At 35.2% G+C, this 13,499-nt stretch overlaps 1 protein-coding gene across 1 annotated transcript in view; it reads right to left on the bottom strand.

Moving 5' to 3' along the window:
* ATG2B (autophagy related 2B) overlaps window positions 1-13,499 on the bottom strand; it is a 48,058-nt gene that overhangs the window by 15,757 nt on the left and 18,802 nt on the right. The window contains exons 16-31 of the mRNA XM_074148427.1: window positions 13,278-13,383; window positions 12,027-12,219; window positions 11,744-11,886; window positions 10,441-10,598; window positions 10,012-10,184; window positions 9,569-9,719; window positions 8,502-8,701; window positions 7,519-7,599; window positions 5,734-5,840; window positions 5,370-5,462; window positions 4,503-4,573; window positions 3,409-3,485; window positions 3,004-3,174; window positions 2,389-2,530; window positions 1,239-1,441; window positions 24-250 (exon numbers count right to left, since the gene is read on the bottom strand). Of these exons, the coding sequence (XP_074004528.1) occupies window positions 24-250; window positions 1,239-1,441; window positions 2,389-2,530; window positions 3,004-3,174; window positions 3,409-3,485; window positions 4,503-4,573; window positions 5,370-5,462; window positions 5,734-5,840; window positions 7,519-7,599; window positions 8,502-8,701; window positions 9,569-9,719; window positions 10,012-10,184; window positions 10,441-10,598; window positions 11,744-11,886; window positions 12,027-12,219; window positions 13,278-13,383 (2,296 nt within the window). The remainder of the gene's footprint in view (window positions 1-23; window positions 251-1,238; window positions 1,442-2,388; window positions 2,531-3,003; window positions 3,175-3,408; window positions 3,486-4,502; window positions 4,574-5,369; window positions 5,463-5,733; window positions 5,841-7,518; window positions 7,600-8,501; window positions 8,702-9,568; window positions 9,720-10,011; window positions 10,185-10,440; window positions 10,599-11,743; window positions 11,887-12,026; window positions 12,220-13,277; window positions 13,384-13,499) is intronic.

The raw sequence follows: 13,499 nt of genomic DNA, 5'->3' as shown, positions 1-13,499 counted from the left end.
ACAGAATTACATCAAACACTTACATGAAGCTTTTAGCTGGAGATGTTGGTGGTGCAGTCCCAAAATCCCTTCCACCATAAAGATGCCAAATAAGAGAGATTTCCTTCACAACATAGCATACCAGAGGAACAGGAAAATGAAGGGGAGCTTTGCTTGTATCTGTTTTTTTTATAGGCTGGCTGAAATGATTTTCCTTTATGATAATTGCATCATCAACCATTATTTTTATTACTGGCTCTTCCTCTTTTTCCTAATTAAAAAAAAAAAGTATATAGCATTGAGTAGGTCAAATGCATTCTTTCTTTAATGAGATGTCTAATTCTTTTGTATGAAGAGAAACTAAAACTATTCTGTACTGTCTTCTAAAGCTTACACAACACTGGCTTGGTTGAGGAATGATTCTTATAAAGTTACTTAAAGACCTAAACATATAAAAATAAACTCGAAGTTGAGAAGTAGTTAAAAAAAAAATTCTCATTCAAACTGTAAACAAGAGTTGAAAACAAATGAAAAAATATGGAAAAGCCCAGGCTACCATATTATCACTTTTGGAAACAAACAAGCTGAAAGATAACTGGGCAAATACAGCTTCTAAGCAGGAACCCAGAACTACTTCTGTCTATTAAGAAGAATGCAACCAGAGATACTACAGAAAACAGCTTGTGTTCGTGTTTTTCAAGAGTTTGAGTATAGTTTCCCAAATCTTTTAATGCAGTGGACAGACAGTAGCATAAAGTGACACACAAGCTTTTCTCTGAGGTTTGGCAAGGATCTTAGACTCATAAAAGCATTGAAAGCATAGACTATGAGAGAAATGAATAAAAGATGAGAAGCACACAGCTGCTATTTTGATAAATACCGTATTTTGCTTATTTTTTTTTTCTAACTATGCCATTACTGCAAGTTGAAATGGCAATGACAAAACATGACTAAAATTTAGGAAAACTGCCAATATAGTTTAATGTGATATTCAGATCAGAGAACAATTACTATACTGCTGAGATATAGAAAAATCATATATATGTATTTGAAAATACTTGCATTCGTTCCTACGAGCAACAATGCATTAAGTCCTTTCAAACAGAAAGATTATTTTTCTGCTATTCTGCTCACTGATAAAATCATCATTAAGCAATCACAAAAATGTATGAAGTCTAATTTGTCCAGGTCTTTATATAGGCTTTTCTCTAATTCAGTTTATATATGGGTTTTTTTTAGTAATTCTCAAAGCTTCTTACAGCCACAGCAACTTTGGGTGCAAAAAGAATGCAGAAATCATCACTTTCCGTGGGAACATCTCCCATGGCCTCATTTATCAGGTGATGAGTGAATGAAGCATAAGTGGGACTTGGATCTTGTGAGACGTTTCCGCTTTCGTCTGGAAACAGGAAGAGATCTGAGCAAGATGGCTCCTGAGTTTGAGATCTGTCATCCAGAACTCCTGGGAGTTGAAGGAGGGTAGAGAAAAAGCATGTTTCACTGGAAAAATCTTTACAAAATATGAAATATAACAGTTAAATAAAATCTGTTACTTCAATTACATCAAGAGAATTTTCTTATTATATCTTGAATCAATTCCTACTGTAAATAAAATACAACTTTCAAAAATTAATCTACCATACAATTGAAAGCGATTAAAATATAACCATAACTAGTTACTAGTAGAGATGAATTCAAAAAATATAGAAAAAATATTTGTAAAAACCCCCAAAGATACAGAAAAAAACATTTTTGTGTTCAAGTTTCCCATTCTGTGAGTGACTACCACATCAATAACTTTCAGTACTACACTGACTGCTCGCTGCCCACCACCAAAAAAAAGACCATACACTCATGGAAATAGTGTAATTCTCCATTTGCAGTACGAAATCCTTAGCCCATTTAGACCTGGATTTACCTCTAGCCATGATGCAGAAGCCATAATCCTGTGATAAGATCAATTGCCTTGTTTTATCTGTTAATTGAACGATTTCCTCATAGCTAAAAGTTCCTTCTGTGACTCAGAACTGTATCATCCTCCTGGACTGCCTTCATACACAGAACAGAGGTCTTTGATTCCTCCACAGTGCAGTATGCCATATAAAAACTTACACCCATACTAACTTAGACTCCTAGAGAATTTGGGGTCTTGACAGAGTCCCATAACGTCAGATTCCTTCCTTGTTTTCAGTATCTCAGTAATGTGTCCTTGACTAGAATCTTAAATTACTTTTGCATTGCTGTTACTAAAAGCAAGAATCTGTTTGACGGTTTGAAGACTTCAGACAACAAAGGTATGCTCCCATTCTTGTTGCAGGATGTCTATACACGCAAGAACTTCAATCCCACATTCCTTCCAGAAAGGTTGTTACTTTATTTGTGCTTATGCACACATAAGAGGATTCTTACCATTAGACTCTGGCTTCATGGCGGAAGCAGCCTGTTGAGTCTCAATTTCCTCCATTGCATCACTCATCAAATCCCGTAAAATCTGTTGTTCTGATTCAGCAAGGACTGGTCCTTGGGAAGATGGTGGGCTAAAGGTCTCTACCTGTAGGAAAGGAACTATACAGTTACATATTAAAGACAACTACAACATGGGACTGAATAAGATTGTTAGAACGGCTTGATACACAGCTCTTAAACTGTAAGAAGTAACACCTTAACTTTATAAGTAATCAAGTGCGCTGAAACTCTGAGCTAGATGATTCATAAAGTAGGTTAGAACATTATAGTTCAGGGTATTTAGTTCATCAGAGTACTTGGACAGCTCGCATATGTCCTAGAATTTCTTTCTTTAGATAACAATAAAGTACAATAGGTAAACAGAACAAAATATTTTCAAATATTAAGTAGTGACCAAAGCAGAAAGGGCGCTATTTTACTCTCACATGTATTTTAAGTTAGATGTAACCTGTTAATTTCTTTGCAGGAAATCTTATATTCTTTGGAAATAGAATGGGGATATCAAAAGTTAAAACATTACCAGGAAGCATAAAGTTACATTATTTTGCCATTTTATACCTTCATTTTTGGCTTGCTAACTCCACGTTTAATCTCTGTCTTTGCAGGTGGATGTAAATCACCATAACTTGCAATATATTGTATAAGATTCATTAGTGCAGCACATGAATCGGAGCAGGTACGAATATGGATTACATCACTGGAACAGTGCAGCTCAAACCGTGGTTTAGTCTAGATAGCAACAATAAAAAGATAGGAATACACTTCAACCTAAAGTTCCATAAGAATACCATCTATACACAGCTGGTTTTAAATTAATTTACTTAACTAGCAAAAAAGGACTTAAAATAATAGTACACATGAACGGAAGAACATTCCTTGATTCTAAACATAATAAAGTAATTTTCAAATCACGATTTGTCATGGAGATTTTACATTTTGTTTTATTTCTGATTAAATACTTACTCTTTCCTCATCAGAATCAGATTTTACTGCTGTAATGGTTAGTTCCAGCAGTCCCATATCCATAACACGAACATAATCTGAAAGAAAATGAGTAATACAAAAAAGTAAAATAAAGACTTAATAACAAACATCCTCTTTGCTATGTATTTTTGGTCACTAAACCATTAGAAATAGCACAAGCATAAAAGGGGATCTTTTTTGTCAAAACCTTTTGTATCTCTGCATTCCGTTTTTTTATAAGGATTACTCTCAGAGTTTAAGTTTCTCAAGCTACTCAAATCAAGAACTCAAATCTCTTCAATCCAATGTATCACTCCCACTGCCACCATCTGTGTGCAGTGTAATCTTTTAAGATATTTATCCTCATCCTTATGTGTGAGTTAGAGAAGCAGAGGCACACAGAAGTTGGGTGACTAAGCATTCTAGCAGTTTTTTAGTTGAAGTGAGAGAGGACATTTTCACATTGTACTAATCTTTCAGTACTGTAAATAACTTACTTCATCTTTTTCTTATTTAAAGAAAATAGGCACATCTTTACTCTGTCCTTCACTAAAGATCTCTTACCTAAGCTAAATACACAGTTTTGTGGGCAGAGGGATTCATAAATTTCTCCAGTTCATTTGATAAATAATCGTTCAAGTACCTCAGTCCTTAAAGGTTGTTACTATACAAATGCGAGCAAGCCAGTCGGTATCATTCTTTTCAGAACCTAGAACACCATGCCATGTAACAGCTTTCAAGTTCAGCTATTTAGAATATATATTTCATAAAATTTATCTCTTTTCTATGAAGATTTCTTTCTATGCCAACTCCAGATTTTTAAAAATACGCTTTTTTCAAAGACACATTACGGAACTGTAAAAAGAAAATTAAAGACTTGCAAGATGCTGTTCTCTGACATATCTCTGCATCCACAAATCCAACCTCAAGCACTTGGATTCTCATCAACACTGCATTATTCATTCATATTCAGCTTGCTACTCATTATTTCCTCAGACCTCATCTTCAATAACCTTTACATATATGCTGAATATGCCTGTAATTTTATTTCTTTAGGCTCTGCATTTCATTAGTCACAGCTAGAACATCCTTACCTCTATGGAGGTTCACCATAACAGTGTTGCACTTGTCAGACAGATGCAAAGCAGCTTCATCTAAAATTATCCTAAGATTAAAAAAAGGATGAAATAAACATGCTGGAAAAATGCTGCGCAATTCACCAGAGAAAAGAAAAAAAGTACTGAAAAACACAAGCATATCTAGCATATCTAAAATCTGAACTCTTCATTTCAACCTTTCATAATTTCCAAATCCATTGGTAATTAACCACTGCAAGATATTTTCACCATCACTAGTTTTATTTACTTTTCAATTTATGTATTTGATCCTGCCTAGAATAAAAAGTAATGCTTTTAGCATACAGAATTAACACTTATTTTCTTTTTTGCCTTTTTCCTGTTCAAGAAAGCATCAGACACATTTGTTTCAAAGGTCATTTATAAGGTTTTATCAATAGAAACAAGCAACTTGGCATGTTTCACGTCAGAATAGGCATAACTGAATATTCAACTGAAGTTGCAAGAAAAATTATTTAAGAGTTATAGAAATGTTCAGTATTCACTAAATATTTCCTAAATTAACATACTGTCTCCAAATAACAAATCTGTAAGAAATCTTTAGGTGCTACTAGTTAACAAAATAGACACAATTTCATTTCAGGACATCTTTAAACCGTATTAAAAACTGCATAATTGCCAGTTGCTAAAGAAAGCAATCCAAATAAAAAATAATAAAATTATTTAACCTAATAAAACAGAAGGATTATGCATGAGCAAAGTGTATTTCAAAAGATGCAAACCAGCATGCACATTTACACAACAAGTGCTTCCTAGGTCAAAACCGCAGACAGGCATTACAAGTTTCACAGGAGCCTCCATGTTTCACAACCACTTAAATTATACCTGAGAGTAGAAGAGGATTTATCTACTGCAACACTGCTGGAAATGCTGAAAGTTTCAACAGTAAGTAGAGATCTGACTGGCAAAAACAAGGGCCTAACAAAAAATAGGAAAAACAAAAAATTAATACTCTGTACCTGTTTAGAAGTGTAATCAAAATCTTATAGGTTACCTAACTAGATCTTCCCAGGCCTAGGCAAGGCCTTATCCTACTTTAAATTGCTTACAGTTTAAGGGATTTCTGTTAAGTACTTTTTCCAAACAAGCCTAAATAAATATTCTTTACTATATACATACTCGAACATTCCTAAAGAATAAATATATAGCTGCAGTGCCACCAAGTGACATACACTTGCATTTTATTTACCTGTAATCAAGAGCACAACTCCACAGATGTACATGAAAAGTTGTAATTGTAGCTGGAGGATTATATCCCAGAACAGGCTCATCAGAAATATTCAGAAAATATAAAATCTAAAAATTACAAACATATTATTATAATACTTCAGTATATGTTAAATAAACAATTACGTATTAGAAAAGAGAAAATCTGTAACAGGTATTAAAAAAATGTTTGATTAGTAGAAGGAAAGGCGAGTGAACAATCTCAGATATTTAAAGGTGCTTACCCAATATCTGAATATAGAAAAGCATAGAATGTAAACAGGGCAAAAAAATACAACATCCAAACCACAGCCTCAAAGGTATGGGAAAGACCAATCCACAGATGTGCAAGTGGCTACTTGTACAATACTTCACAATCCATTTTTAAAGCATTTTCCAAATACAGTCCCATTCATCTTTCTTTGCAGTTGTTATTATAGTGTTAGTATTCTCTTTGTTCTCTGTCTGAAAAGGCAACTTCCTTGTAATACTGTAAAATGGTAAAGTTACCTTCAAGTTATCTTTCTTTTTTATTTGGGAGGGATGGAAAATATGCTCAGAATGAGCAATATGTGCACATGCATTGTATATACTGCTTTTTCATAAATTACTGCATAAAATAAATTCCTATCCTCCTCTCTCAAATCCGCTATGCTGTAAAAGCTCTTCTTAAATTATTCCAAGCCTGGGGCATACCAACACTGCCAGCCTTTTCATCATTTCCTCTACGTACCTCATTGGCCAATTTTTACTTCCTCCCACCCCCTCCAAAAAAGATTCCCGAGTGCATTAAGGCAACGTTAACTGAGCAAAAATTCAGAGCAAATCAGCAACACAGTATAAAGCAGGCTACACGAACACATAGGAATACCACGCTGACAAGAAAGTAATGACACAGAACAGTCCAAAGCACTAAGTTCAGTTCCATGCAGTTAAACAGTAAAAATGCATGTCAAAATAAGCATATCATACACATTGGAGGATAAACCTGAATGTCAGGCTTTACTACCTGCAATCCAGTATGGCGCAAGCACATGCAAGAACAGTCAACTGGACTGCTACTGTCCTAAATGTCCCAGCTCATGCACATTACACACAGCTTTCAGATCACGGGGCTCTAGCCCTGCCTACTCTGCTATGTCTCTGCACCCACGTCTATCAGTACAACCCTTCTAATTCAGAAGTTTGCATTACAAGCATTTACATAAACTGCTGCTCACTACTTCCCCAAACTCTTCTTCTCCATTACTTCTCAAACGATATATAACAGGAAACACGTAAGGTACAAACCAGGACTCGAGGAATGAAATGAGCAGAAGGGAAAAAATATACAGAAACGCTTTCAGAGCTGCAAGCAGCACGTTTGTTTTGAGGGTGGTTTTTTACGTCAAGGATTACCTAAGTACTTGAGTAGCACTAGACTACTGAGATTTTCCATCTGAACTTGAAAAGAAACCCAATCAACTAAAAGACCCCAAAAAAACCCAGAATCTCCCTAACATGTTGTGGGGAGAGATGTAGGATCATAAGGGGAACTGTAGCAAATGAATACACAAATAAGAATTTCGGAACAAGACTACAGTCTGTTGGTGGTCTCACAGAGAGACAAAAAAGAAAGTAAAGAATAACACTTTCAAGAGCAGAGTAAGGTTACAATACACAGCCCAACAGAAAGTTTCCATTGAGGTTTAGTTTGGTACTTAAAGCAGTTGTAAAAGCAGCGAGACTGAAATTGAAGACGTAGTTGAGAAAAATGTAGCAACCTGACCTGTTCATGCCAGCTTAAACCTGAAGGCAGTACCCTGTGCTGAAGGGTGGCTCCTCTTAGTCCAACAGCAACTAGAAATTCCTGCACAAGAAAGTTGCATGAGTTAGTTTACATGAAATACACGTAACTTTTTGACATCGAGATTATGAAACACAGTCATCATTCTGCTCCCCGAATCTCCAAGTGTCTAGAAATGAAGAAAGGACTGGGCCAGGATTGAACATTAAAAAAAAAAAAAACCACCCTGCTTCCTAATACAGAAACCCTGGCTAATACAGCCTAATACTTTTTGCAACAGGATAGTTCAGAAATGACAATTTTGTGGTGGTGGTAGAAAGGAATGCTACCTGTCACTCTGGGGACTCACCAGGAATTACCGGGAATACCAACCCAATGTATTTCTTTCTTCTGCTGTTCAAATCCGAGTCCATTGAGCCCCCGTGACACTGTGCTGGTCTGCAAATTCCTCATTCTCTAGATAACTCTACCAACCTGTTTGTCATCACTACACCAGCAAAGAGGTCATCTTTTAGCCATGCTAATGAATGCTACTGTCAAAGCCAAGCGTACCACTCATTTACCAGTGCCACTCCAAATAGGTAAGCGAAGGCTGCTTATTAGGTGACACTGATAGTAAGCCGAGTAGAAAGCTTTTAATTCTTTGTATTTGTTCTTGCCTGGTTTGGCATCAGATTAAAATTCCATGAAAGAAAAACAAGAAGAAGGTCAACTGACCAAAAAATGCATTCAGTAAAAAATATACAGTGTGATCAGCGAAGTGATGCATTGAACGCACTAGTAAATTATGCTGATAGTTAAATTTTACAATCCACCCAAAAGATTCTAACAGAAAATTATAGTTTAAGTGGCTCAGAATTATATGGTTTCTTCATCTATACTCCTTGCACCCCACATCTAGATGCTTCCATATAAACTGAGATAACTTAAACAATTTCCAAAAGCACAAATTTAAAACCACAAACCTTTGTATTGCTCTCTATTTTATCTGATTGGATTTTGACCGCGACGGTCAGCATACTTGGACAATCCACTCCTACACCATCCGAAGTAGTCCTACTAAGACCATCTTCTTCAGAAAAACAAATAGTAGGTTCTAACCAATGGGGACGTATTGTGCTGGGCAGTCGCACTTCAGCGGAAGGGACGACCCCATCTACCATACCTGCAAAAAGATTTTAAAATGAGTTACCTCATGCTTCAAAGCTGTTACAGATGAAGAGTTAAGGAAAATCCTTTTTATGTTTAATGCCTTTAAAATGATTTTAATTACTGAAGTTAGTCACGCATGCTGACAACCAACTATTGTGAAGGGGAGATTACACATAATTCAGTATTTAAAACCATAGTTCTAGCTAAAATCTTCAGTGTGACTATAGAGTTTGTTTTTTCATTTGCCCGACAATTGGCAAAGTTGAAATAAAGGACAGAAATCTCCTATAGGTTACATGGAAAGATAAGAATACGTCTCGCCTTTTCATTTTATGAGATGGTGCCAGGTTAACCTCTAAACACACAATAATTAAGCCCCACACAGAAAATCCATTAACTTGACTATGATTCAGAGACATTTGAGGGGAAAACCTGAAAAGGTTTAACTACATGGGCATTACCAGCCATACAAACTACACAGTCAACTTAAAATTCCTCGCCTGCTGCCTACAATTAGCTACCCAGGAAAGATACAGCAGCCACTGGTAACTTGTACCTTTTTTAATTAAATAACTAATAGCACGTAGGAAGTGTGTCCTTCCATAATAAAGAACAGGCTGTACAGCTAACTTGCCAGAGGACCACAGTATCTTTACAGACCTGCAGATGCCAAGGAAGGTTTGAGCTAAACTAAATAAATAAATACAGTAATCATGAAGTTGTATTACTGTAACATTTAGGAGCATTAGTCATGAACTAAATCCATTGTGCCAAATGATACACTATCAGAAAAGAAAAAAAAGACAGCATTTCTCCTAAAAAACTTCAAGCTTATCTCATTTCAAATTTAGTCCCAAAGCCATCCCAATCCCACCCCTACCTTGATGATATAAATTGAGGCTGCTAGAATGGAGACAAACATAGTGTCTGTCCTCATAGCCTTCATATTTAGTCACACTGAAAAGTGAACCACTGTTGAACTCAAGCCAGAATTCGCCGTATTTTCCTTCCAGTGTATTTCCATCACCCTGCTGAAGAAGAAATAGAAATGATAAAATGACTGCTTGCTGAGTCTGCCACAGTTAGTGTAAACTAACTTAACGCTTGCTACCAATACATCTTTTCCTGCTTGTATTTATTCTCATGTAAAGCAAACAGAATTGCTAAAATAGTGTTGTATTATTGTCTAGTTATAGTACAATAGCATGATGATTACAGAATTACTGCTCTAAACATCTGTTCCTTCCAAAAACAGAATATACAGCATGAAGGGAATCCCACGGTCAAAACAACAGAACAACTTTTTCCAGCCCCATGTCTCACCTTTACATCTGTGAATATTGACACTAATCCATGTGTCACATTTAGCAGAACAGAAAGAAAGCTTTGGGAGTTCTTATTCTGAGAGTCAAGCTTTTTCCTTCTGCGTGAACGATAGTTTGGATCAACAGTGGAATAATATTGTAGTGTTTCTTCCTCAGATCCACTCTCATCATCTAATAGATAAAATAAAAAACAACTAACTCTCCACCTCGTACACATATTATGCCAATAACTCATTGTTTTTCTATCGGTAATGCGATTCTATTTCACACTTATATTTTACTTAAACAGTAATCTATGTTTTTTCTTCTTGGTTTAAGTAAATCCTTTCTTAAAAGTTTGCAAATTCTTTCCACTACCAGTTTAATCACTTCAGCCAATTATGCTTTCAAATCACTATAATTCTAGATGATTTATTAAGTGTATTACCATAATTAACTGCAGATTTAAATTGACTAAAGCTGTCTTTACTGAAAGTGTTGATGAGCTGGCTGGCCACAGATAGTCCAACACCATAAGAAAGGTTTTCAAATGTTTCTACAGGAGATGGAGCTGTAGGTTCCCACAACAATAAATCATTGCTGATCCTAGGAAGAAATACATCATCATTATACAAAACATATGACTATATTCCCACTTAATATAAGGTCAGTCAAGCAGTATTTCCTTTGCAGACTTCATGTAACAGATGTCAGATTTCATAAACAAGGAAGAGAAAAAAGTTCAAGAGCACAAGAAAAAATAATGTATTCAAGAGTAAAAGCAATAAATAATGAAAGTATCTTTTTTCTGTAATTATGGTACGCCCATATGTACGTCTAACATTTGACAGTGACACAAAGCCTCTATTTGTAGGTGTATATTAGATCAGTAGGTTGGAGGTGGCGTAACAAAATCCTATTTTGACCATGTCAATTTTCAAGCAAAGTTGCAGGGAACATTATTTCTTTTGATTTCAAGTGAGTCTGTGTCTGTTGGGGTAAAGATATACGTGACATTCAGTACAGAAGTAGAACCAACAGGTGAAAGATTCAGCTTTGCCACTTCGGAAGTGAAAAAACGCTTTGGAAGCAAAGCAGTCCCCATCAGAAGCTAAAATAGATCAGCATCTCTCTATGCAGCTAATGTGTAGCATAATAACTATTTTTTAGTTGATTTAATCTAGTTGTATTTCTTTGTTTTTCAAACAGAAGACTAACAGAAACAAATACTGAACATGTATATATAAGTTGGGTTCACTTTCTCTACATTTTTGTGAGCTTTTGTGAAGCCTACAGAACTGGGTTGTTCGGGTTGTTTCCCCTGCCTGTCTTGTGGACTCTTAATTTTTAGATAGAGAATAACTGAATAAAAAGGAAAGAATAAAATTGCAATATTTTTTGAAGTACAATGATCTATTTATAGAGGAAAATTCAGAAAGATTAGAGCAAAATTAAACACTGCTAACAAATACGAACAAAGTATTCACTTAAAGCAAAAGACTATTTACCTTTTGTTCAGAAAATCTGCTAATCACTTTTTAGCAGCTGGCTGCTATGGCATCAATCAGATATATGACAAAGTGTTTCTTGTGTTAACTTGGAATAATGTTTATATAGCATTTTATGTTCTTAGAAAACTATACAAATGAATTCCTGCTATAGCTGCTCATTCAATTGCTTTTATAAAAAAATCAGTAACAGAACTAAAAGTACAGGTCATGGTAACCAAGTAAATCAATTCTCATACTTGCCTATTGTAAAGTTTTTCATAAAAGCTTTTGTTTGGTAACGTTAAATGAATGTTTGGTAACATGAGTTCCAGTACATAATGAGAATTGCTAATTGTTTTATCTTGAAACTCAGTCATTTCAACTACATCTCCTGGCATCACCATCTGAAAGGAGAAAAAAGAAAAAAAAAAAAAAAAGTTAAAACACCCCAAAGAACTGGAAGCCAGAAGATGCATACAAAGTAGTGAGAAAATATTCATTTTGTCTACCATAAGCACAAAGCAGTAACAAAATTCTATAGTACCTCTTCATTTTCAAACATAACCCTACGAGAAGAAAAAGGAGAAGGCTCTGGTCTTCTAATATCACAGACATCCTTCAAAGAATGAGACCCTCCTTCGTCTTCCTCTTGAAAGTTATTATCACCTTCTTCCTCCTCAGCTGCTATCCTTTCCAGAATAGAGTGCACAGCCAAAGGGTTTATTTTCAATACAATCCTGACATTGGAGAAGTTACACAGAATAAGCCATTAGAGATGCTTAGAATTTTTATATTGATGTACAGTAACATGTCCCCTAGCTCCACTAGCATTAAATGTGCATAGACTAAATAGCTTGAAGACCAGGGATTTTTTTTATTAGACAGTAACATTTTTTATTAGACAAAGCAATACCACTAAGAAAAACAGCAAACTTATAGGCACGAAGTGACATAGAAAAAGAACCATCAGGTGAAAAAGTGTTTGCCTTTCTCAGTTACCTCAGGTGATGATTAGGTGACCCAAGAAAAACCTACTGCTCTCTGAAAATAATGCTTGTATCATTAAACCATCAACAGCTATTAAAAAATGCTCTGCTACATGAGGTAGCGTATTACATGTACACACTGTTATAGAAAAGTTATTTGTACCATTGTAAAGGAAAATCATGCTAAGAAAACGTCTATACAAAAATGTTGTCAAAGAGTCACTAAATTTTGTGGCAAAAAACATATGTGGCAAATACTGCAGCAAATCCAAAATTGCCTCTTTAAACATCTGATTACATGCTACAGCTGTTAGGTCCTGTTCAGTAACTGTGAAGTATCATATTGCCTTATAAACGATATAAGCTGCAGTAATTCAGTCACAATATAATTATCCTTATTGTCGTTACAGCTTTATACCAGCTTATATTAGTATTTTGAGGCAAAATTCTACTGAGATTCAGTCTTGAACGTAAAAGTAGGAGAACAGCTAAAGTGACAAAAAACCCCCAAAAACGGGAGAAAATTTCAAGTCTAATCATTCACCTAACTTTCACGGAAAGGTACCCAAGTCTATGCAGAAAACATTATACATTAAAACCATCTTGCATTATTATAAAATGAGAAGTTTTGGTTGCTTTGTTGGCTTTTTTTAAGAAATTCTTAGGGTTTTTTTTCAATAGCTACATGTTCTTTCTTTACAAATTATTTTAAAGCATTTGCTATACAGGCATTCTGCATTGAAATTAGAAAAATAACTGCTTCTTAAAAATCTAAACAATCCGCACTAAAAAATAAAGCATTATTTTACCGAGGCCAGTCAAAATTGTCTGCTGATGATGTTATATCTCCATCTATGCCACCAGACACTTGAAAAAATTTTATTGGTGCTTCTGCATTATCTTCTTCAAAGGAACCTGAACAGAAAAAGATTTTTTAAAAATTAACACAGGAATGACAACTGCTAACTTGAGGTTGCCCACTCCTCAGGTTGGAGTTCAACAGGCTAACTTTTCAATGCTATTACTAAGGT

The sequence above is a fragment of the Numenius arquata genome, chromosome 6 (assembly GCF_964106895.1).
Source record: "Numenius arquata chromosome 6, bNumArq3.hap1.1, whole genome shotgun sequence".
NCBI lineage: Eukaryota > Metazoa > Chordata > Aves > Charadriiformes > Scolopacidae > Numenius > Numenius arquata.
Note: the sequence above shows the minus strand (reverse complement) of the source record. Positions and strands in the feature narration are given on the sequence as shown.